We start from the raw sequence: 25222 nt of genomic DNA on the forward strand, positions 1-25222 counted from the left end.
AGAGATGTCATAAAAGCATTCTGAAATGTGAACACACATCATCTTGGCATCAGTTGGAAAAATACTGTGTTTGAATGATAAACTTCCACATCAGAAACACAGCAGCCTCCCAGCTTCTCCAGGTTAACTATGCTTTGCTTCTTCTGTCCCTATAGAACAGAAGTTCTTTTGGTTTTATCAAAAGGTTCAACATTAACATTGGATTCAACAGTGGGCTCTGAAGAGACATGAAACAACATGCGTTAATAGCAACTTTATTGTTTCACTGGTGCAAAATCATGATACTGAATAAACTTGTGTAATGTGTTTCCCCCTAAATTTACAGTAATGAAGGTTATACATATCTATATAGATTGCAATTTCTCTATTTTTATACTATTTGGAACAAAGTTATCTTGATAAATATACCCTGTGCACAGTATTGGTCCTCACTGAATGTCACAGAGCCTTAATATGCAAAATATAACTTCTGGTTTTGAACGTGGTGCTTTAAAATTCTCCAAACATGCATTAATATATTCTAGTTTTTAGGGAAAAATATTACACTTAGTCTTAACTTGCATTAGAAGAAAAGCACAAGCAGAATCTGACATACAATAATCCCAAAAATCTGATGCTCTGTATAAGGATCAGACATAGTTTCAGACGAGTCACTGCCAATTTAGAACTCTAGTGCTACAGAAGCAACAGTGAAAAAACAAGAAAATTCAGAACCTAAAGAACCTTACCATGTTACATGGATTTCAAAGAAAGTTTCAGCCATGCTAACTGACAAAACCTGCAGTTGCTGGTCCAACCTTTCAAATTGTTAAGAGTACCCCACGCAAGTGTTTGAAGTGTCAGACTGAACACGCAAATGTTAACTTGACATTTCCGAAAGGCTCAACCTATAAATCTACCTTACAAAGAAAAACAAATAAACCATACGGTATGTAAATGAAAAGAAGTAAGTACAGTGTGTATCCTCCTAAAGAACAAGACCTTCATAAATTGGCCCCTCGGATTCTGGTGATTCCCTCCTCAGACGCAAGTGCTCCAGTGTGTTGTGAAAGTGTTTGTTAATTTGTTCTGTTTCTTCGGTAGACTCAAGGTTTGGGAGATCTTCTCTTATCTTCTGTATCAGCTGATTCAAAACCTGAATTGTCACCTACACGAGAACATAAACAGAAGCCATCAGCAAGACCCGCATAGAAGTGCATTGACGTTGGCTTTAACAGACTTGTGTCTAAACTGTTTGTATTTGGACAGTTCTTAGAAATATTGGCAAGGCTGCATGCAGACAAACTGCTGGAGACAGCCTTCTCTTGCTTCTCATAGGGCTACTCTGATTTCAGAACTTTGTGGAAATTGCCCCCATGCCAGCAAATGTAACGAGTTTAATCAGTCATTAATCTGATAGATTTATGACTTTTACTACAGCATTTCTCTTATTCAACATAAATTGAAAAAGCTTTAAATAAAAAACCCAGATAATCAGATTGTCTGTGTGCTCTAATATAATCTGTTTCTTGTAGAAGTCAGCCAGGATTGTCATACCAGATTTAAAGTAGTTCTTAGTCACTAAGTCACTGCCTAGGAAAGCACATTTGCCTAGCGAGTCCTGCAATACACAGAACACCACTGAATCCAAAGACTGTTTCTACATCTGCCAATAGTTTTGGAATTCAAGATTTTATTTTCATCTCCATCAGATACTGCATCTCCTATGCTAGAACACTACAGCAGGAAGCCAGTTCAGTTGTTGTGAAGTCAGCAAATCCCTAAAATCTCTTTAGACATTCTTTCGGAAGTACAGGGTATTCATCAACATCTGCTCTTGACCAAATAATGACACTGGGGGGAGGGGGGGGGTGTTGATCTCTACTTGACCAAACAGCTTTTTCAAAAAGTTTACTTTTTACTGTTTACTAACAGCGAGTATATGCAACAATTATCCCAGATTGCAGATGCAGAATTTAAACAGGTACACGAGATGTCATTATCTGTTTCTCAAAACTAAAGCTTACACCAACCATATGATACACTCAGCAGTGACCTTGAATCACTACCTGAAAGTAACGACTTTCTTTCCCTTATGGACATATTAAGTTATGTACCTGTAAAGTTAGATGAGCAAGTAGTAAAATTACAAGTCCTAGTAAGTTTTAATCTAATAAATATTTCTGGTATCTAAGTCCCACAACATTTAAATTCATAACTAGACGGAAAACGTTTGGTGTTTTCACCCATGTAAGAATGAAGCTTTATCCCAAATATTACTACCATATCCAGAATTTGCTACTCTTACTGCCAGAACTTGTGCCTCTTATAACTACAGAGCAAGCTGAAGACACATGATTTGGGGTATAAGCATGAATGAAGAGCTTAAAGAAATCCTCTTTTAAAAAGATGCAATAGAGAGAGTGCATTTCCACTCACTGCCTCATTTTCCTTTTCATAAAAGTAGATGTATCTGTTCAGAATTTCTATGAAAAGCTGGACTTGCAGAGAGGGGTCCATGCACTGATTCGCTATCTTTAGAGCCTTCTTTAGGCATTCCATCACTCTTTTTCCTCCATGAAGCTAGAAGGAAAAAAAACAAAAGATTAGAAGATAAAACAACCTTAGGGAGCTCCAGTATCTCTTCCCTTGGCACATTTCCGGGTGGTCCACTACAAACAGAAAACTACACAAACTGCGCAAACAAGCTGTCATTGAAAGATTGACAGTTTAAGTCTTGTTAAATCAGGCAAAAACATGAACAGTTGTTGATAGCCCTTGATAATGAGATGAATGAACTCAATCTTGTAATATGTACACTAATGCATACTTTGAGAAACAGATTTCAAACACTGTTTTTCACAATTACAACAGTTTATGTCACCAGCCCAGAAGAACACATAATTTTTTTTTTTTTACATTTAATTTCAATAATGCGTATCTTTAACTTGGAAGTTTAGTAGTTCACATGTAAGACATCTACAATAACAGACATGCAAAATGCAGACTCCAGTCTCCAACTCCTCTCCGAAGTTTGAATGGTACTTCCACCCTTAAAATTGAGTTGTCTCCATTTTTGTATGTATGCAGCTTGCACTGCAGTGCGATTTAGCAGCTTTATACATTAGAACACATTTCAACAAAGTCTGCATCACTAAGTGGTATATCTACTTCAAGTGCCTTCAGAAGAAAGGCAGAGCAAGGAGAAGGAAGGCAGAGGTAGGATGTGTTACACTGCTGTCCCTTTATTCTTACCTCCTCTCCGTTCTTGTCAGTATTTCGGCCAGACCAAAAGAGATGGGCACAAGTACTCACAGCCCGGCACTGGTCTGGCTTCTTAAGGAGCTTAGAGGCCGCCAGTGCACACTGAGTCCTCAAAGGCTCGTGGTTCTCCTCACTGAAGCACTTCATCCTCTCAAATGTCCCGATTATCAAGGTGATTGCAGCCAGCTGTGCTTTTGAATCACTAATTTCATCTTCATACAGAGAGAAGGCCTAGTCAAAGGAGAAAGCAAGACTTAATCACTGCTTTAGAACACATCAGCAAAAAACCCCAAATCACACGTGCCAGTGACAAGGCAGTAAAGTGTCCAGTTTTACATTAGTTAAAAGCTTCAGGCAGGAAAACAGATTTTTCACTGAGACTGTCAAAATTACGTTAAGTACACAGACTGGAAATAAATCTTCCACAAAATACTTAAGTGGTCATAGTAAACAAATGTGATTCTACATATAACCTGAAGATTGAGTTTTTCCTCATTTCAAGCATCTGTTTGAATATGGAACCTCTTAACAGCTGTAGTCCCTGAAGAGCATTTGGTTCTTTGAAACACACAGAACAGTAGAGCAAAGTTGAGAGGTAGGTCAGTAACCAGAGTAGGTAAAAATCATTGGCACTGCTGCTACATGGATGAAAAGCCTTGAGAGAAAATATGAGACTAAAAATCTTACGAATCTATGAATCATCTCAAATAGAAGGCATGTAACTGCCATGCTGCTCTCATCTTCAGAATTGTGCTATAAAAGCAACCGATACTAGACAGTGAGGAAAGGCTGAGGTTATCAGCCTCAAGAAAAAGGCTGAAGTGGATTTTCACGCTAGTTTATAATTGATTTCAATACAAGGATTTTAATTAGCAAAGCCTAGCATGACAGGTGTGAACAGCGCAAATTTTAGAGAACTTTCAAAGAGGGCTTGTGGTCAGGACAACACCTGCTTGACAGCAACAGCTGTGACAGGCTTGGAAGCAGTGAAGGAACATTTTTATGTTGAGAGAGCTGCACTCCTCCAGTGAGCCAACTATGCGACTAGGATGCAGTACTGCAACATACCACATATTGTCAAACTGAGTATTCAAATCAGTAGCAATGGAGGTTAATTCCACAGCAGCCTGGGAAGCAAGAATTAAGATGAGGAGTTTCTACTTAGTGGCATTAGCTGTCAATCATTTCAAGATGTTTTAATTACACTGAATGGTTTAGTGTTCAGGAAACCTACCCAAGCCAAATTTAAGGTAGCACAGGACAGTGAGTGTAATAGTTGGACACTCACCTGGGACATGAATTCATAGGCCACAGTTTCATGATTCTCAAAGCCAATCTCTCCTGCAGCCAGCGCTCCTTGTAGGAAGAGACGGAGAGGCAGCTCTGCCAGCTCTGCTTTGATCAGAGCACTGATGGTCTGATGAGCAAATGAGAAGATCTTCTGGCATTTCTTCTCCCATTTGTCATCCTAGAGAAGAGGAACAAGCCAAAGCTTGAAGAAGACTATTGCTACAAAGAGAATCTGAATTGTAACAAGATCTGTCAAATGCTCGTCTGTTTTCTTCTGCGTGCCACACCAGGCACTTACTGAAGCAGTACTGAGTGCCCTAGCAGTACTGTGTTGACCTCAGTGTGCGTTCACAAAAGTATTTCTTCCATTTACAAAAAGTTCACACCCATTTTTCCTACCAGCTCATAGAAACCTTCCTCACAAGTAACTGCAGTTACCACACCTATGCTTAGAACATAGCTAATGAGGCTTTTGCTCAGTTAAATGGAGTAAAATTCTATTCAGTCTGGAGCATCAATAAGGAAGGGGAGATAATTTTAAAACATTAATTTTGAGGAGTGTTTTAACAAACAGCATTTTAACTTATTTCCCCACAATATATCCTCCAAATAAGGGAAAGTAATATTTTTGCTAAGTATTTCAATCAGAAAGCATTAAAGGGCCAAGATGGACCAGTGATTGTTTTAGTGTGCACTTTTGCAACTACTGTGTGAGTTAAACTACAAAGAAACACTTGCTTTAGAAACATTAAAATAGCAGAGCTGCAGATTTAGAAGTTGATTAATTTCAATATCTGGATTTAAACTGGTTTCATGCCAGCACTTGCAGTGTCCCAGCTCTCTGGTCTCCCCAAATAAAAACACATCAGTCACCTTCATGAATAAACAACTAGCCAATTTCTGCTTCAGCATTCCTCAAGTGCTGAGGTAATTTAGTATGAATTGATAAAAATCCTCCATAAGTTAGAAAGCTCTTTACTTTTACCTCTAGTAAAAATCTGGCTCAAGAAAAAGCAAACAAAAACCTCAGCATTCTACATCAAGTTTTAGCACACAGACACAGCCAGACAAAATGCATTTTTAAGAAAGCCCAAAAGATGCAAGTACACAAGAGTATCTAGAGGTCAGCTTACCACTTTGGAGTTCTCTTTGTAGCGAAAAGCAAGCTGGTATGCAGCAAAAACCAATGGTGGCAGTGTAAAACGAATACGTTGGTTCCCACCTGCACCAAAGTGCTTCCGGGCAGTGTTGAGGATCTAGAATAGAAGCACTGTAAGCTTACAGCACTCTTCAAAATGTGCGTTATTCATATCTATAACTTAGTCTGCACTCTATAGAATCAGAAAGACATGGTGGCAGCATCAGACAGTATTTTGGGAGGACTAGATACAAGTTGCTTTACTTGAATTAAATGTGTGCAGTCTGTATCATCTCCACAAACTTTTCTTGTACTATACTTATTGCAGATACATTTCAGACTGTGCAGGAAGATGGAAGTTGCCTGAGCTTAATCCAGCTTAATGACACCAGATACATTCTGTCCTCAACGCAATGGAAGCTACAAAAGGACTATTTTTCCCTACAGTAGCCTGTAAGAACATAAAAAAGTAAGCAGCCAAGTTTCATGAAACTGAACACACAAGTCCGTAAGGCATCTCATACTCTGAGACTATAGCACTACATTCTGATAGCCACACCTGCAACTGTTGCCACTTCCCCCTGCTTTTACGTTTTCATTATGCTCATTAATGCTGCTTTTATTGCATTTCTCAGTTTTAAGCACAAGCTGCACATACAACATGAACATGATACTCTGCCTTTTGCCCTTGTTCTCAATGAGTGGAGAGAGACTAATGAGCTCTCCTTGTTTGTACTCTTAGCTTCTCCGCTTCCCCTTATTTTGGGATTATTTCTATCCATTGATACAATCAGTCATGTATTCTCACAACCAGAATTCTTGGTAATAGCAAGAATCTCAGATATTGGAAATCATTCAATTCATTCAAGGCTAGCTAAACATTAGAATAACCTGACTTCCTTTCAAAGGGGACAACTCAAGATGTACCATATTCCACACTAAAACTTCAGAAACCAAATTTCAGGTAATTTCTACTAGAGATCAGAGTTTAAAAGCGAGATTTATTTTTATTTTAAGTGTCAGAACAATGACGGCTAGGTTACTACAGACAGGTTTTATTACCTTGCTGTCTAGTCACGGCAGTCCATTACCACTTTGAAACAAGCACTAGAAGTGAAGCTCAGTGTCCAACCCTACATACATTTCTAGGTTACCTGAATTGTAGTTACTAGAATTCATGTAAACAACATGAGTAAACAGAAATCTGTCATCACCCATTACTCACTTTATTAGACACTTTGGCTTGTAGTGCACTAAGGTGAATGAATTTGCATTTCAGACCTCTTCCATACAGAACACATAATTTAAAGTGAAATACTGTGAAAGAGTTATGAAAATCCCATAGTCCTGGATTTTTTCCTACTGTTCCTGTAATGCAGGAAAATCTGATACAAGCATTTCTGATGCTTACCCAAAAGTACAAACTAATACAGTTGCATCAAAACTGCCACCTTATGCTTTTAAGTCCTTATCTGCTTTTTCCAAATACAAACCATTTCATACTAGCATTAAACACGTCATACAATGTTCTCTACCAAATATGTAGCACCAGAGTAGTGATGCCCCAGTACTCTGTGATGTCCCAGCTACACACTGATGTCCCAGACACTATAGTGATGTCCCAGCTACACTGAAGTCTTGTACAGCAAATAAAGGAAGAACTGACAATTCAGGGAACACAAGCATTTCGAAGCACTGATGGCCATACCAGATACTGTTGGTCGGGGTCATCTGAACGCAAGAGATGAATAAATCTCCCCACAAGACTCTGCTCATCAGCAAAGTCTTCAGGGTCGGGATCTTCAGCAGGCTGATCTGGTTGATCCTGGATCAGTGTGGATACCAAATTCATGATAGCATCAACCTGTTAAAGACAATAATAGCTCTGTTTAAACCAAAGCAGCCTATAAGCATAAGTTGAAGTGAACTGGTGGCATCTTCACAGCCATTCACAGAGCTGATGAAGCATGAGCAAAGTCTGAGTTGGTGATGCTTTAGAAGGTATTAGCCTTACTCCCTGAAGTACAGTCCCTCCTAGCACAAGTGGGACAGCATAGCAGTACAGAGGAAATTCAGATCCCAAAAGTACTATCCAGTCTTCTTCAGGTAATTTTAAGGGGGTTCAGGGTCTTCATTCAAACTTAACAGAAACAGTCTCTAGGATGAGGTTAGGTAAGATGTGCAAAGACAAGATACTTAAGAACATGGGTGGACGAATTATCATGTGGGATAAAGCTCTGCTACTAAGATGGGAAGACAGAGGTACGCCCACTAGGAAACAAAACATGTCTTGCATGAAGTCTATGATTCTAAGTCACTCAGTATTTGTTTTCATATCATCAAACAGCAGTTCAAATTAACTTATGTCATACCTGTTCTTGGGATACAATTTCTGTGTTATAATCCAATACATTGCTAAGCACATAACAACTCATGCTCTTCCTGGACTCATAATCAAAATATTCAAAGAGTGGGTGAAAATGTTTTAGTTTCAGAACTGTCAGGATGTTGTTGTAAGTATCAACAGGGATTTTCAGAAGTCTAGTCAGCTCCTTTGAAACAGCACTGCTTGTTGCAATACTAAAAAAAAAACATGCAAAACATAAAATTAATTAATAGTTCACACATGCAGACAGATTTAAAGTCTGTTTCAATACCAATTCTGATGTATAGCACAACATCTAAGCAACTTGCTGATACAGAGAAAGGAAAAGGTATCAAACCAACTTTTATCTTGCTCTTTAGGATGTACAGTGGAAAATGCACGGTTTAAGTTGCTGATGGCAGAAGCAGAGATTGTGGCTGTAAATTCAGCAAGGGGAGAACTCAACTGCTGTAAGGAATGAACAGATAACGACTACACACTGCTTGGCATACACATTGTGTACTGTAGAGTGGCACAGTAGGATTTATGCACACGTGAGCAAGTCCTGGTGAGTCAGCAGTGTATCATGATCCTTTATAGCTTGAACAAAGGTGCTAATTTTACACATCAAAGCATGTTTGCTATTTTGCTAAATATGAAATGCAGAAGTCAAGATTTTGAAGTATTAATCACCACACCAAAGAGAATGCAGGAGATATTTACTTACTGTTCTAGATTAAGTTTGTTGAATATTTCCACGGTTGTCTCCAACACCTTATCAACATAGTCAACACGGTCTGGGTAGCATTTCATAGCCAAGTTAATGAGAGAAACTTGCAAAGACACCACATCCTCTGAGGGCATGTCCTGACGAGACTGAAATTTAAGACAGCACTGAGTGGATTAAAAAAAAGCACATAACTTGCAAAACCATCCCAAAACTGCATGCAAGAACACCCAACATACCTGTATAACAGTAGCCACCTGCTGTGAAAATATGTCAAACAGTTTGATATCTGCTGGGATACCAGGTCCATCTTCACGATGTGCAAATAAAGCTAACCTGGTAACACATAAAGAAAAGCAGCTGGTCAGCAAACTCTTTCATCTTCTCAGATGCAGGCGAGAAAGAGATACTGACAGACAAAGCAAGTCTTTTGGTGTATTTGCAAGCTCTATTACAAGAAAAAAGAAAATTAATGGAAGTCAGAAATCTCAAGAGAAACTGAGCCTGGTAAGTATCAGTCCTGGAAAAGTGTGTTAACAGAGATGGCGAGCTGAAGAAAGAGCAAGAAGGACGTTTCATAATCCCATGTTTTTCAGCTAGGAGCAAATATTCTGTTCTAGTAGAGAAAGAAATATTCTACTCAGCTGATGGAAGAGCAAATATCCTGCATCTATTCAGTGATATTACTGAAGAAGTCAGATATCCAGAAGCATTCTCTGCTAAACAAGTCTCTAGAGGAAAAACAGAAGAAATATGCTGACTTAACTACACTTTGTCTCCAAAGACAGATCAACATGTTTGGTACTTCTGATGTTTGCAAAGAGCAAACTACAATGCAAATTTGAAGTGGAGAAGAATACTTTTTTTTTTTTGGAGGGGGGGAGAACCAAAGCAAGAGATCACTATCCAGCACGCATCCAAAGGATGCTGTAGACCTGTCTCTATCTGTAATAAGAGAAAGTCACTCCAACCACCATTTCTGCAAAAATCAGACACAACGTAAGAAACACTACAGGAAGGCAAGCAACTTACCAAGGCTGCAACATAAAAAAAGCTCAGCATTGCTATCTTTACTTTCTAATTGCCAAGGGATTATTCTATACTGAATTAAAGACCAACATACTAAATACAAAAGCATTTAGGAAAAAGCACCTGATTAAAATTTTTAAGTTATTAAACTTTAATTTTGAATGAACTTTGGGTCTGAAACAAAAAGGCAGGTAAGAAAAGGCTGAGGTACCAAGAAACTTCACTGCCAGTTAAAAACAGACATTGAACTACTACTGTATTTCATTAGGGTGGTAACAAGAAGACTTTCTAAAGCTAGGAACAATCACTGCTTTTTCTCAAAGGGACAAGGCAGCTTTTCTTGGCAACAGTTCAGAAGGTAAGGCCAGCATGCTACAAAGTATGATAAATTGCAGGCAGACAACAGCATAATTAAAAGCTGTGAATGGCTGAGTAAGGCAAGAAAGATCCCAAAGCAGCAAGGCTATTTGCAGAAAGATTGCATAACAGGAAAGCCCCATGGGAATAGGGACTACAGCTTCACAACCTTCCTCAGCAGTCACAGATGTTCAATTATCCTATACCAGCTGAAATAAAGATGAGAAATGCCAACAGGCACTACCTCTATGGGGCAGATTCGCACCTTAACTACACAATACTGAAACACACAACAATTGCTCCTAACAACTCCAATCTAAACACAAAAACATCTTCCCTACATGCATGGGACAGATCCATCCCCCAATACCTGCAGTAACACTACAGTCAGAAGCACAACTTGCCATAGTACAAAGATGATGAACATCACACCACCATACTTTTACCTTGTCCTGTAGCCAAATGAGAAAGCTCTGGAAGACACTATTAGTGCCCCAACAAAACACAGTAGTGGTAAGTCTAGGAGGACAGCAGGCTCAGTCTTAAGTCAGTTGCTTGCTGTTGTTTTTAATAGTGAAAAATTACTGTGGAGGTAATACCAAAGCTGTTAAAGTCCTCTAAGTAGACATGACTGCAAAAGCTACTTAAGAAAAACCTTGCAAGAATCACATTGCTATGCACTAATGTTAAGTAAGAAACTAGCAAAAGGTTGTGACCCCTGCTGAAAGCAGTCACAAGACAGTTTCAGAAATTACACTGTTATAGGCAATGCCTTTGCGATTTGGAGGTTTTGTGTTGGTTTTTTTTTGTTGTGCTTTGTTTTTTTTTTAAAAAGCTAACTAAATTGAGAAAACCCTCACAAAATCACAGCTGCAAAGTGTAGAAAACCAATGAATTCCTGTGAACATCTCTGGATGAAGGCAGAACTGCTTCTCTGCCAAGTGCACAAATACTGAAAGATACTCCAGTAAGACTGAAGTCCTTAACAAACAGATCTGATGTAACCTTAAGAAAACAAACTACAGATTTGTTTTTACTATAAGATCCTAAGTTATACCATTCATGCTTAATATATACCTGTTCCATCTTCAGACGTTACAGAAGACAAAGAAACAAAACCACAACTATACTCATTGTTGAATTCCAGTAGGACTCAAGATCCCTACAGCAACTGAAGTCCATATATTGGTACTTGGACCAAATACACAAAGGAACATACACTTGTGTGCAAACGCCAGGACAAAGCTTTTCTGAGGCTTCAAAAAGCCAGGAAAGTGCATTTCCTTTCCACACTACGAAAGTACAGGCATTCACTGATAATTTGTATTGCTTCCTTTCAGGATACAGATCAAAACTTCAGTTTGACCTTAAAGGTCTTTTCCAAACTAAATGATTCTATGATTCCTCCCCCATATCTGAATTCAGTGCAAGCAGTCTTAAGCTGTACCTCCACAAGAAAAACACTTCTGGGAGAACAGGCAGGAAGTTAGTGGTAAACTAAGAAATTAAGAATGTAGTTCCATTTCCTACTAGCTCTTTTATGAAGAGGTGTTATGTTATGCTCTTATCAAAATTGCAAGGTAAAGTATCCTTGATATGTGATTTAGCCATGAGGATTTTCAGGGTTTCAAGAGATACTTATCGATATGGCTGTCAAAGCAGAACACTGCTACCACTTCAGCTCAGAAACATGAAATTGGTCGATACTAAATGGGTTGTTTTCTGACTTAATCTGTTTACAAGTTTTAATCAGTCCTTAAAGCAGGTTTCGTTGGAAGCTGTAAAAGCAGAGTCCAGAGGGCAGAAGCTATGTTATTCACAGCCTTAATTACAGCTGATGGAAATACACAGAAACAGTGAAGTTACATGATACCAAAAATGGAAAATTTTCAAATGCTGGAAGAATTATCATCTCCTTGTGCACAACACAAACTTAATTTTGAGCCAGTTTCCACCCCCATGGTCACTCACCTGTCAATTAAAGCAATAATTATATTTTTCACATTCACATTTTGGTGCAGCTCAGCACAGGCTCTGAGAAATGGGTTCAGGGTTTGGAGGTGAAATTCATCTGGGAAAACCTAGTTTTAGATCAACAGTCATCATTAGTTACCAAAAAAAATACATCAAATTAAATTTGCCAATTGTTACACAGCAGTAAAATGCAACAGAGTAATTCTAAAGCAGACAGCCACACAGTAAATACGGACTGGCCTACCAGTGCTTTAGAGCTCCCCAAGCTGACCATGACTGGGTAAATGCATGAAGCAAGAGGTGCAAGACAAACAGGTTACTTGAGGGACCAGCTATCTATTATAATTCATACTGCAGGCACTGCAGCTCAGATGTTTACAAGCTTCTGCAGCAGAAGGAGCACAAAATCAATTCATTTCCACTTTGCTCATCTGTTAAAAAATATGGGATAAGGCACTAGGTAAGAGTAAGAATGATGAAGTTTTCCATTTCATGAGAAGAGGTGAAAGCCTGAATCTGACTAAAAATAAAGGAATAAGTGTCCCTGTGTCCCATCACTGAAATTGAATTTAAGCAGCTCACCTGTATGATACACTCCATGAGGTACTCCTGAGCTAAAGCATCTCTACAGTTTACAACTTGCTCCAATATTCCAGAAAGAACAATCTGGAATAGGAGAAAGAGTTTTGCAGTGATTTGACAATTACTTTCCAAGTTTATATTCAGACTTGCACATTTAATCCAAACAGACCAGTACTTCTAACATTTCTCAAATTTTTCCTTACTTTCTGATAAAAAGTCTCAGTTTTCAGCAGTTCCATCCTTCAAAAAAAAAAAAAAAAAATCTCCTGGTCTCAGATATCTGTTCCTTTCATACATGGTACAATCTGCAAACTGATTTAGAATATCAGAGCTACTAGCTTTGCTGGCACATACTACTACTCGGTCTCAGCAGCACTGCTTAAAAATATTTTTCAGAAGCTATATGGTAGAACTTTCAAAGGACAAACTTCTAAATAATGTATTTGCTTGACTATCATTTCATGCAGTAACAGTTCTCTTGAATGCTTTGGGAAGCATAGCTTTGTTTAAGTAGTAAAGTCTACCACAGAACTTTGCATGTGATACACATCCCTTCAAATCAACTCATTCTATAAGTAAAATGGGAATTAAGAAGGAAAGTTTTAAAACTTCTTATCAACATTACACACAAACGAAAAATGCATGAGTCATCCTCAGCTTCACAACACGTTAACACAGCTTTATTAGCCTTCAGAACTTTTACTCAGGTGAAGAGTTTGAGAAGCACCAGGATTACTGAACTTTCAGCATAGCCGTAACACTTCAAGCTGCCTATCTGAAAGTCCAAACTGGTTTCATCTGGAAAAAGTAAAAAAAGTCAAAAAGCAAGGAGAGACATCCTACCTGCTTGTATCGCTCCACATTGACACCTTCCAACTGACTGAGGCGAACCAGGTTTGTTCCCACTAGGATCCTGAGTTCCTGCCTTTCTCGCTCCCTTTTCTCTCTGTCCCGACTATGGCCCTGGTGTTGCATTCTCACCCAAAGTTTGTTCATTTCAGCAAAGTTCAGCAGCACAAAATCCATTGAATCACTAATGTCTCCAGTGGTTTCTTCACTGCAATTGAGGACAGGTTAGGAAAAGGAAGTGTGTCAGAGGTATTCATCCCTCCCATCTGGTGAACATCCCATTTTAAGCAGGTAAGAGGGTACAGAAGTGTATAGTGGGCTTGTAAGAAAGTTTCATACCCTCTCTTGTGAGAAACCTTAGTTCTGAAAGAGAATTCTGTTCGGTTTAAGCCCAGGCAGTAACTCAGAACCATGCAGCCACTTGCTCACTCCCCCTCTACTTCCCTCCCCACCAGCTCCAACAGGAATGGCGAAGAGAACTGACAGAATGTAAATTCCACAGGTTGAGATAAGAACAGTCCAGTAACTAAGGTATAACACAAACCACTACTGCTACCGCCAATAATAATAATGATAAGGGGAATAACAAGGGGAGAGAATACAAAACTAAAAGGGGAAAACAGTAAGTGATGCACAATGCAATTGCTCACCACCTGCTAAACAATCCTGAGCCCAACCTGAGCAGTGATCTGGGCCTCCTGAGTAGCTCCCCCCAGTTTCTATACTGGGCATGACCTGCTGTGGTATGGAATACCCCTTTGGCTACTTTGGGTCACCTGTCCTGTCTCTGCTTCCTCCCAGCTTCTCATGCCCCTCCTCACTGGCAGAGCATGAGACTGAAAAGTCTTGATCAGAGTAAGCAACACTTAACAACTAAAAACACTGGTGTGCTCTCAGTATTGTTCTCAGACTAGAGCTGAAAACACAGCACTACACCAGCTGCTAGGAAGGATTAAAATAACTGCTACAGCTAAACACAGGTTCATACCCTGTGTTGTGAGAAACCTTAAATCTGAAAGAGAATTCTTAATGGACAAAATACCCGTTAGAACTCTACAGACTTGACAGATCTACTTATCTCAAACCCAAAGAAAGTCATACAGAAAATTTAAACAGGTTATGTTTAAAACAATTTTTTAAAAATTCTTCCCTGTGAGGGTGCTGAGGCCCTGGCACAGGGTGCCCAGAGAAGCTGTGGCTGCCCCATCCCTGGCAGTATTCAAGGCCAGCTTGGACATAGGGGCTTGGAGCAAGCTGCTCTAGTGGGAGGTGTCCCTGCCCATGGCAGGGGATTGGAACTGGATGAGCTTTAGGGTCCCTTCCCATCCAAACCAGTCTGGAATTCTATGATCTTACTCTGCTTGCTCGCCTTCATCTGGTAAGATATTCCTGGTACACTGCAGGAGATAGTTCCTAAGAAAGAGGCCTCTAAGAGGATGCTGTACTCCACGGCACATCTCCACCAGGTCTTTCAAAATATCTTTCCTGGACTGTGGAAATGACTTGACATATACAACACCCACTGTTATCAGGAGATATCTGCAAAAGGCACAGAATCAAACAATAAATTATAAATAACAGCATACTTAAAGGTAACAGTTCCTTTCTTCCCTCCTGGCAGTATTACCAAAGCACAGAAAGCAATACAACATCATCTAGGTCCCATAATTTTGCACATTAAATTAGCTTTCAACTCCTGTTTTCCAGAGAGCACAGAAAGTCTGAATAGCCACCTGGCCTCATCACAACACCTCATACATTGAATCTTTAAATGCTTAGCATACATCAAGTTCTGAATGCTCTCAGATTAGCTTGTCTATACTTCCAGCACCCCACTAAACTGGAAAACATCTCCAACACATATAGATAAGTAATCTGTTATGCTGAAGCAGTTAAGCCTCTTTCACACTTTAGTCTAGCAGGAGAGGTGCTATGCTCTTCAGAAATCCCCAGGCCTGTACTCATTCTTTCAGCATCTCTTTATTAAGTGAAAGGTAGAAGGGACATGCAAGACACAAAGGACTCATGCTTCAGTGTACTGGAGTCCCCTTCGCTTAAGAGAAAAAATTCACAACATTCAGGACTTTCACATATTCTGTTTAGAGGCCTCAAGCCTCTGACACCTCTGTCTCCTGCATGGATGTGCACAGAACCTTCATGAAAGCACCAAAAATGGTCATGAGGGATAGTAAGAGTCAATATCAAGCAGGCAAGAAGACAACTCAAATGATTATGCAGAGGCGTAAAGACATCATGGTAGTGATTAGCCAAACTCCAGAAACTGCATGAGGATGCAGCCTTGTTATCTCCAAAGCCTCTTCCTGGCATGAACATAATGTCAGGAGTTAATAACTGCATTACCAAACAAAATCCGAGTCCTAAGTCTGACTATCTAGATCTACTCCAGCCCAGTGGTAATATATTTAAAGATAAGCCTTCCAATATCATCTCTAGCATGCTAACACCAAAAGCACATATTCAGAACCACAAAGCTTTTTAAAATTAAGTCACAGAAATTTTCGGCTTCCTTCTCACATTTCTTACCCTCCAAGAAACAGACAGTTATGAAGCACCTGCTCTGTGTGAGAATCTAAGACTTGGATCCTCAGGTACAAGTTCATTAACAGATAATTGAAAATGTTAATAAATGTGTAATCAATCTTAGTGATCAGAAAGTGGTACTTTTGTGGTACTAATCTTCCATTAGTACTGTGGTACTCATCTTCCACTGACCAGCTCTTTACTCAAAAGCCAACTTTTTTCCAGTATCAATGTGCTTCCATCTTGATCATGTGCAAAACAACACACCAGCAAGAAGAACTGACCTTCTAAAGCTGCGCTCCTGGCCTAAATCTCAGAAGTCTCACAGCAGTCCTCTCTTAAGATATGCAGAAATACTGCTCACCATTGCAAACAGAGTCAATCATTATCTGCACCGAGAGTCTGACCACTACTGACTACTTTTAACACACGGTAACATATACACACTTACAGTCTTGGAATAATATTTCCAGCGTACTGTACTAGCTCATAAAGGTCTGCCACTTTCCTTCCTTTGGCAAATTCATCTGTCAGGTAGACTTCCAAGTAGTGCAGCTCATCAGAAATTGCCATGTCTTTCTCATAGTTAAGGATTTTAATTTAAAATATCTACAACAGATTTACATACTAATTTGCTCATTCACACCAAAAAGGAAAGATGCTGTACCAAGTACAACCATGCCCAAGTAGGCAGTACTTCTGAAACAATAATCACTATTGGGATAAACATGCAGAACTAACCCCAAGCCTTCAACTGTCAGTTTTAGCATATTAGAAAAGGGAAAAAAAACCTAAGTCAAAAGAGCAAGCAAATGAATGTGATTGAATAGAGTATCTAGAGTAACTGCATACTATGTCTTTAGAAGAACATCATCCATCCATATTCACATTCTGTTCCTAAGTCACATAAATTTCTTCAGATACCACAGTATGCACAAGTAAACACACTGAGGTACTACATGTGATTAGAAGCTAATAATATAATGAAGGGCAAAAAATAAGTTGGTTTTACAGATTTTTGGGGTAGCATAGTGCAAGCAGAGTTGTTTTACAGAGCTGATATTTTTTATGGAACTAGACTACTGAAAGCTCCCAAAAGAAGACAGAAAATATATGGAAGACTTATACCAAAGGGAAAAGACAAATTTACACAGTGAGCAAATACGTGTATCTTCTCCTACAATATATTCAGGTAACTAAATACTGAGGAAAAAAGTGCTAGTAAATATGAGATAGACAAGTTCCATTGTACCAAAAAAGCAGATGAACATTTCACTCAGCACTTCAACTATTTGTTTCCTTTTCAAAGGATACAGAGCTCATAATAGCTCTTTGGAGATAACATAGAAGTCCGCAGCTCACCAAGCATGTTGGAAGCATGTTTCAGAGCATCCATGAGCTTGTTTTTGTCCTGTAGAAGAAGAAAGAGAGAATACTCTGTAAGAAATACTAGGCAACCACAGTATTTTAGAAAGCTACACTTTCAGCCTTTTAAAAAAGCAGATGGAGGATACATGCTGCCAGCAGACCACTGTTAAGAATTCTTCTTTTCCTACTTCTTGCTCAACACCATCACCCTACTGAAAGCCACAGTTTATTAGGCTTCATATAACTTAGACTTATGATGCATTTAATCACCTGGCACTACATGATATAAGGCAAACTTCTAATCTACCACCTATATATACTTGGGTTACTTCTCTTCACAGTACTGGAGATTAGTATTGATTTACTGGTTTACTCCAAGCAGACAAGAAGCTTCACTGCATTTTAAAATCACACTCTTACCAAGCATCTCTTCATCTGGAAAGACTGCACCTTCACAGCCTGTATGGCTTCATCCAGGAGTTTTTCCTGTTCATCCTGAGGAGATTGCTGTGTTATTGGCTGGAAGGAAACAAAAAACAACCAACAATAAAACAAACAAAACCAAACAGAACTCAGTAATTTTCATGAAGCTGTTTATGACTTGATTCAAACCAGATTCCTGCAGTTTAGAATACAGTGCAAGTGACACTGCAGTGTAACCACTCAAGAGTTATCAAACAGCTGCGTGATATGTAAGTGAGAGAGCTCCCAGGACTTCACAAAAACCTCAGGTCAGGGGTGAGACTGGTTATGAGTAGCCTGTGAACACCATTGCTTCTTGGAGTCCACAGCCAAGAGGAGAGAACAGGGTCAACTTTTCCCTTCTAACATTTAGAGGTCAGGAATCCAGTGCAAGATCTGACAAGAAAAATCTTCAAGAGAATGCAGACATCACTATGCTGAGAGGAAGCACTGTTACTTCTTTACACAGAGTTTCAAAGCGAAGCCCAGACTGCACACATTGCAAGTGCGCAGATGCTTTCCTGTACTCACAATTCTCAATTATCTGCTGTCTGAGCCACAGGACTCTATTAAGGACAAGCTTCAGATAAGCAAAGGATAAAAGTACAGCCAGTGCTTTCTGGAAGGTAGAAGTGACTTACAAAAGGCAACAGAAAACTGAAGAGAAGCAACAACTCTTCATGTCTGCTACCAATCCCAGCGATCTCCTCCTCTTAACTCTCAAAGGCCTTCAACATCTTTTGCCTTCCAAGGATCATATTGCAATTCTTTATGATTCAGACAGTATCCTCTTTTTCACTGTATCTCAGTAACAAGCTAGTAGGCTATGAGCTACATCATCCTAACATTCTTAAAGCTAGTATCCTCAGTACCAACTCCTTCCACACAGCCCCCAAGTGCAGTCCCCATAAATGTCTTCTGAGCACTGAGGTTTTCATTAAAATAGAGAGGTTTTAACTTATCAGAACTTCCAGGTTATAGAGCACTGCAGTCTCAGTACACCCCCGTTTTCTCCCATACTTAATTACATTCTTGTTCTGCAATTGGAATCTCCCTAAAGAGACACAGTATTTCCCCCTTGCTCTCTCCATATCCTTTTCTACATACAGATTGCCTCCATCACACCCAAATAGGCAGTGAAACTGCCCTTGAAGGTTTTCTATCACCCAGCTAGACAAAACCAAGGCTGAACCAACATTCATGATAATCCTCCTTCAAGGAGGAAGTTATAGGAGATAAAGGTTCGTTCCAACCAACACTTCCATGACTCAGTGTGCCTCAGTAATATTCAAACCATGCACAATAACTAATTAACAAGTCTATTTAGTCAACAGAAAAAGCCACTTATGTTAATTAGAGTGACTGCATGTCTTACAAAGCTCTCTGTAATTAATAACAAAGTGCAGCTCTTTCAAGAAAGAATTTAAGCATAAGGCAACAGTAGCATCCATGGCTAGATGACCCTACTTCCCAGGCCATTCAGTAGGTACAAACTCTTAGAAAACCTCCATCTGTGAAGCAAGAAATGTTCTGCCAGCAAATGTCACTGCAATTCCTAAGTTTTATTTATTCCACAACAGATTGGAATTTTAAGGAACAGAAGATGACAGTGCTGGGACTGGTGTGCAACAATATCAAAACATCTTGTAACAGACTTGCTGAATTATGCCTATGACAGAACATTTGTCACACTCTACCATCTCCTGAACCTAGCATTAGTGTTTTAGAGGAGATACGTCACTACTGAGTATCATATGCTGTAACCACATCAGATTATCTCTATGTTAAAGCACAGCCAGAAACAGCACAGTAACACTGACACTAACCATAACTGCCCGTGTTCCCTTTTTCTAATGGGCATTAAGCTTACACAGTCACCAGTCCTGCTGCACCATCCTTAGCTGTCCACAGGGCTCAGTAGTGCTGGGAAATCTGTTTAGACTGTAAACCATCAAATAAGCCAGAAGACTAGTCCAGCTGATCCATAGTTTACCGTTCATGCTACAACCACATAAAACATTGCAAGAAGGACTGTGAGAAGGCAGCCTTTTGAGAGCACCACCAAGTTAAAGCATTTATTGAAACCCTTGTTTGCTACAGCCCCAAGAAGTAGTTGGCAGAGTACACATGCATCACTTTCCTTAGTTTTGGTGTGAAAAACACTGGTTAAAGCATAACGGCTACTATGAGTTTGACACTATGCTTTACATGATACCACTCTTTCACGGACACCCCCTTGTCATGGGGAAAGAGCTTGCGTGCCCTTGTGAGGCTGGGAGCTATGCTGGTGGTGGCTTATGCCTCCGGTAGGGTCTCCCATGCCAGACAGGTCTCAACTGAAGGGTCAGACAAAGCGTGTCCATGGGCAGGATGGGCTCGCTAGCCTTCGGGCAACCATCCTAGGAGAAGGACACCACCTTTTTCAAACCCGAGCAGATGGAGCTCGTATAGCCCTGTAAGGCCACCCATCTAAGAGAAGGACACTCTAACCAAACCTATGACCCGGGGACTTTGCTGTCACCATCCAAGCTCGCTAGCCCCTGGCAGATAAACCTCAGGCGTAAAGGGTGGGGCCAGTTCTGCGTGCGTTGTGCCTCACCTAAAATATCCACTGCACAGGCCCTACGGGTTTACCCACATGATACCAATAATAATCTCACCAGAAACATCTAACTGAAGATATATACTTTCTTACGCAACTTTAACCACTGCCTTTTACCAACAGCTAGGGAACTATTGGAGTTTCAGAGTCTTGCTTTCAGACCTAGCTTTCACATTTATACTGAACCAGCCAGCTTTGTATCAAATTCTGCCTGCATCAACAGAAGCCATTTCCATTTCTGCTCTAAATCTGAGCAGCAAGGTCCCACGCTGTATTCAACACTGGGACTATACAAAGTACATGACTGAATTCATTGACAAGCATTTCCACAATACCACAAGCGATCAATTTTTTTCTTCTGTATCTCTTCAAGATTAAGACTAAAATCACACTTGTATTTGTTTCAGTATAACAACTGAGAAGGTGACTGGTCTAAACAAAGATGTCTGTACTACAGGGTATTGTACTTCATGTCTAAAGAAGGTGGTATTGGCATCGTACAGTCACACAGGTAGTGAGATAACCTACCACTGCCACCAGCATATAAAGAAGCAGTCTAAAGTGGTGTTTGTAATAGCTTCACTTCTATATGAAAACATCTTAACAGCAGCAACACCGAACAAGTTCTAACTCTTTCTTAGGTTTCAAAGTTTGAGTGTTTATCAGCTTACCCTTTTCTTTTCTACTTCAGAAAGCAAGCTACTTTCAGATTCAGAATGACAGAGATTTCCACACACGCTTATTATCAACTGACACACAAGATCATATCAAGATACACAAACCCTGATAACATGCACCTGAAGTTTGAGGAAGTTGTGGCAAAAAACAGCTGCAGGAAAGAAAACACACATTAAAATCCTACCAACCACACTCAGCAGGGCACACACCAAACTGGAAACTAGTTCTTTTGTCAGGTACAATGTTGAATAAAGCTGTTTACGTTCTCTATCTTCCACTTTAAATTAGGAACCTAATAACAAAACCTGGCATTTTCAAGTGCTATTTTATCAAAACAATGCAACTGTGCTGTGGAGTCCTATGCCAACCTACAAACAAGAATCTGGAACATAAGCTTTTGAAGCAGATTTTGACACTGGAGAAAAGCAGCAGTACTTCATAATTACAGCACAGCATGTTCTGGCTTGTCAACAACATATACAGTAAGGCATAAACTCCTGCATGAACACAAGATAAGCAAATTACAGGCTTTTAGAAATGCCTGAGCCTTACCCCTATTAGATATACTGCAAATGTTGAAAAAAAAAGGAGACTTGATGTGAACACAATTTTCTGCTTTACTTGCTCCCTAACCTTTTTTCCTCTGAGAAAAGGTTTAAACCATGACAAGTGACAAGAACAGAGAACTGCCTCATTAGCTGCACCATCAGCAGCTCTTAAGAGCTGGTTTTTGGTGTGTGCTGTGTGAGGGGTTTTGTCCCTTTCAGGTTTGTTTCTTTGTTGTTTAGGTTTGTGGTTTGGTTTGGTTTTAATTTTGGGTTTTTTGTTTCTTTGCTTGTTCGTTTGTTTTATGGTTTGTTTTTTTTTTAATAAAGGCTGGTGATCGGCAAGTTGCCTTGGACTTTGAAAACAAGATTTATTTTTTTTTAAACCCAAACTAGCCTGGGAGGAGTCTCCTGCATGGCTGATCAGAGTGGCCAATACAAGCTATTTTGCAGGTAACAATTAGAAAAGTGTATTATCACAGCAGCAAACATAATTCTGGACCACACCTTTCTTCATAATAGCTTTAACATACATAACATTCTTCAACACACAAAGTAAATATTACACCTATTGTGTAGAATTTTCTTATTTTCTAATAGCTCCTTGGGAAGACTTCATAAACTCCATACTTAGTTTCACACTTGATTTAGCTGCACTCTGTAGATAGTTATTATTTTGAGTCAATGTGTGACTAGTTACAATGCTCATTTCACTTACAAATCTGGTAACTTTCAGTACACAAGAGAAAGAATTACATAGTATTGAAATACAGCAGAATTCATGGCAAGCTTATCGAGCCTACCAAGAAGCCTGAATTCTGGCTATACCGGTATGTTAAGTTGGATACAGAGTACCAATAAAACAAGTGGAAGGTTTTGCTTCTGTTCCATCCTAAAGTGCATTTTCATCTAATCTCCAAATAATTAAATACCTTTCTTTAGATAACTCATGTGCTCACATCCTGTTCCACGCATGATTTTTCCTTCTGTTTACTCACATGCTTTTGATTAGTACCTGCAAGATACTGCACCTGGGTCAGGGTAATCGCAGGCGCAGCTACAGGTTGGGCAGAGAAGAGATTCAGAGCAGCCCTGTGGAGAAGGACTTGGGGGTGGTGGCTGATGAGAAACTTAACATGAGCCAGCTTCAGTGGGCTCACAGCCCAGAAACCAACTGTGTGCTGGGCTGCATCAAAAGGAGCATGACCAGCTTCGACCAGGTCGAAGGAGGTGATCCTGCCCCTCTACTCTGCCCTTGTGAGACCTCACTTGGAGTACTGCGTACAGTTCTGGTGTCCTCAACATAAGAAAGGACATGGAACTGTTGAAACAAGTTCAGAGGAGGGCCATGAGGATGATTAGGGACTGGAGCACCTCCCGTATGAAGACAGGCTGAGAAAGCTGGGGCTGTTCAGCCTGGAGAACAGAAGCTGCGTGGAGACCTCAAAGTAGCAGAAGATGCTGGAAAGCGACTCTTCATCAGAGACTGTAGTGACAGGACAAGAGGTGATGGGTTCAAACTTAAACAGGGGAAGTTCAGGTTAGATATAAGGAAGAAGTTCTTTACTCTAAGGGTGGTGAGGCACTGGAACGGGTTGCCCAAGGAAGTTGTGAACGCTCCATTCCTGGCAGTTTTCAAGGCCAGGTTGGACGGAGTCTTGATGACATAGTTTAGTGAGAGGTGCTCCCGCTCATGGCAGGGGGATTGAAACTAGATGATCTTAAGGTCCTTTCCAACCCTAACTGTTTTATGATTCTATGATTCCACAATGAATGAAATTTATCCAAAGTTTTTCTGCCTCCTCCTAGCTGGATATATTAGGACTACTACCAACCAGTCACCCTTGAGATATTTCAAATGAACACTACCCAAGACAGAAGATGGGTTAGCTGCAGAAGCAGATCAAGACAGCTGTCAGCCTACAGATGAAACCTTGGTGCACACAAGGCAATTCTGTAAAAATCGCTGAGCTGCCTGGAAGTCACCGAAAATGCATAAGCATTTTATATCACATGGAAGCATTACTCTTCAATACTGAAGGCAACTCCACAACTTTATATATATAGGAGCTCAAAGATGAACCAGAGAGAAGAAAACATTTTTCACATGTTTAAACTGCTACTTACTGCCACAGGAAGCCACAAGACATTAACAAGAATCAAGGGGCTGGACTTTGTATTCAGGGGTTGGTAAAGAACAGCCAGCGCCCTCTTAAAATCAGTCTTGTTAAAGGTACTTAAGCATCTACATAGATTTGGCATTTCACATCACCTAGTTTATTTTTTTCCATTCATCTCTCAAGTAACATTCAGGTTTTGCCCCCTCTACCTCTAGAGGATGTAGTATTAAACTGATAACAGCATATACATAACTTGAAGAAGAAAGTTTGTTCCAAAAGCCTAAGAACTGTGCAATTCCTACTTTATAAAGCTTGCACTTACTTTCTCCCCCACCGTCTACATACTATTGCTACTGTTTATACTCTGCACTTAAGTCAATTAACATGCTGTGATAGTTACAGCAAGTGCTGCTTAAAGTTTGATTGATTATTAAATGCTGCAGAAGACACATTAAACAGGCAGACCTTCAGTTTTAGCAGGAAACTTGGTTGCCCCCTTATTTTTACTGGAAGCTGAAAAGCATTTCTCAATAAAAGCTATTTCCATACTGAAATTTCAGGTTTGCCTCTCTAATAAACACCATCATGTGCTCCAGAAGCTCTATGGAGATGGGCTCAGCAACGCAAAGCCACCTTCTCTGCAGGAATAGAAAAGATATTCGCTAGGACAGTCTGAAACAGCAGCCTTGGAGGGTCGGGAGAGGAACTGCCTCGGGAGGAGGCTGCGACGCGGGCAAGAGGAACAAGTCTGCCAGCGCTGGAGAGGACATAGCCGGCAGGAGCAGCATGCTACACCACACAACTCGGCCATAGGTGCAGCAGCGATTCCCCAGCCAACACACCGACCTCCCCTGCGGCCCCACGAGAGAACTCGGTGCAGCCCAGCACGGCAGTGACGGCTCTGACCCGCGGCGGTGGGCCGCAGGCAGCCGTCACCACGGCGCGTACTGCTACCGCGGGCATCGGAGGCCCAGCCATCAACTCAGCCTTGCCCGGGCCGGCCGGCAGCCTCCGGGCAGAACTCCGGTCCCCGTACCCGGCCAGGAGAGCCCTCACGGCCACCGGGCGCGGCCGCTGACGGCGCTCCCCAGCAGGAGCCCCCGGGTGCAGCCGACCCCGAGCAGACGGGCCTGTCCCTCGGGCACCGGCGGGCGTGGGCCCGACCCTTCCCACTCGTACACACGGCAGCGACCGCACCCAGTGACCCCCCCCCCACCAGCCCCGCCGCCGCTCGGCCCCGCCGCCCCTCACCATGGTCGCGCCGCCGCCAGAGACCACCCCCGCCAGCAGCACCCCGCAGAGCCGCGCACCGTCATGTGACTGTACAGGCCCACCCAGCCCTTCCCATTGGT

General features: G+C 40.7%; 1 protein-coding gene across 2 annotated transcripts; it reads right to left on the reverse strand.

Moving 5' to 3' along the window:
- Positions 1-238: 238 nt before the first annotated feature.
- Positions 239-25181, reverse strand: VPS35 (VPS35 retromer complex component). Of its 2 annotated transcripts, XM_062626041.1 has the most exons (17): positions 25122-25181; positions 17884-17982; positions 17410-17506; positions 16547-16670; positions 14911-15093; positions 13549-13762; positions 12706-12789; positions 12121-12230; positions 9003-9099; positions 8764-8912; positions 8044-8251; positions 7380-7535; positions 5667-5789; positions 4532-4711; positions 3235-3474; positions 2419-2562; positions 239-1147 (listed from the first exon to the last, which is right to left on the reverse strand). In XM_062626041.1, the coding sequence occupies exons 1-17, from the start codon at positions 25122-25124 to the stop codon at positions 968-970; spliced, it is 2391 nt and encodes a 796-aa protein (XP_062482025.1). In that variant the 5' UTR covers positions 25125-25181; the 3' UTR covers positions 239-967. The 2 variants fall into 2 exon arrangements, with proteins under 2 accessions (XP_062482025.1, XP_062482026.1); XM_062626042.1 differs by lacking the exon at positions 4532-4711.
- Between the last annotated feature and the right edge of the window lie 41 nt (positions 25182-25222).

This window comes from Pezoporus occidentalis, unplaced genomic scaffold, assembly GCF_034315485.1.
Source record: "Pezoporus occidentalis ecotype Australia unplaced genomic scaffold, CSIRO_AGI_Poc_V1 ctg287, whole genome shotgun sequence".
Classification (NCBI taxonomy): domain Eukaryota; kingdom Metazoa; phylum Chordata; class Aves; order Psittaciformes; family Psittacidae; genus Pezoporus; species Pezoporus occidentalis.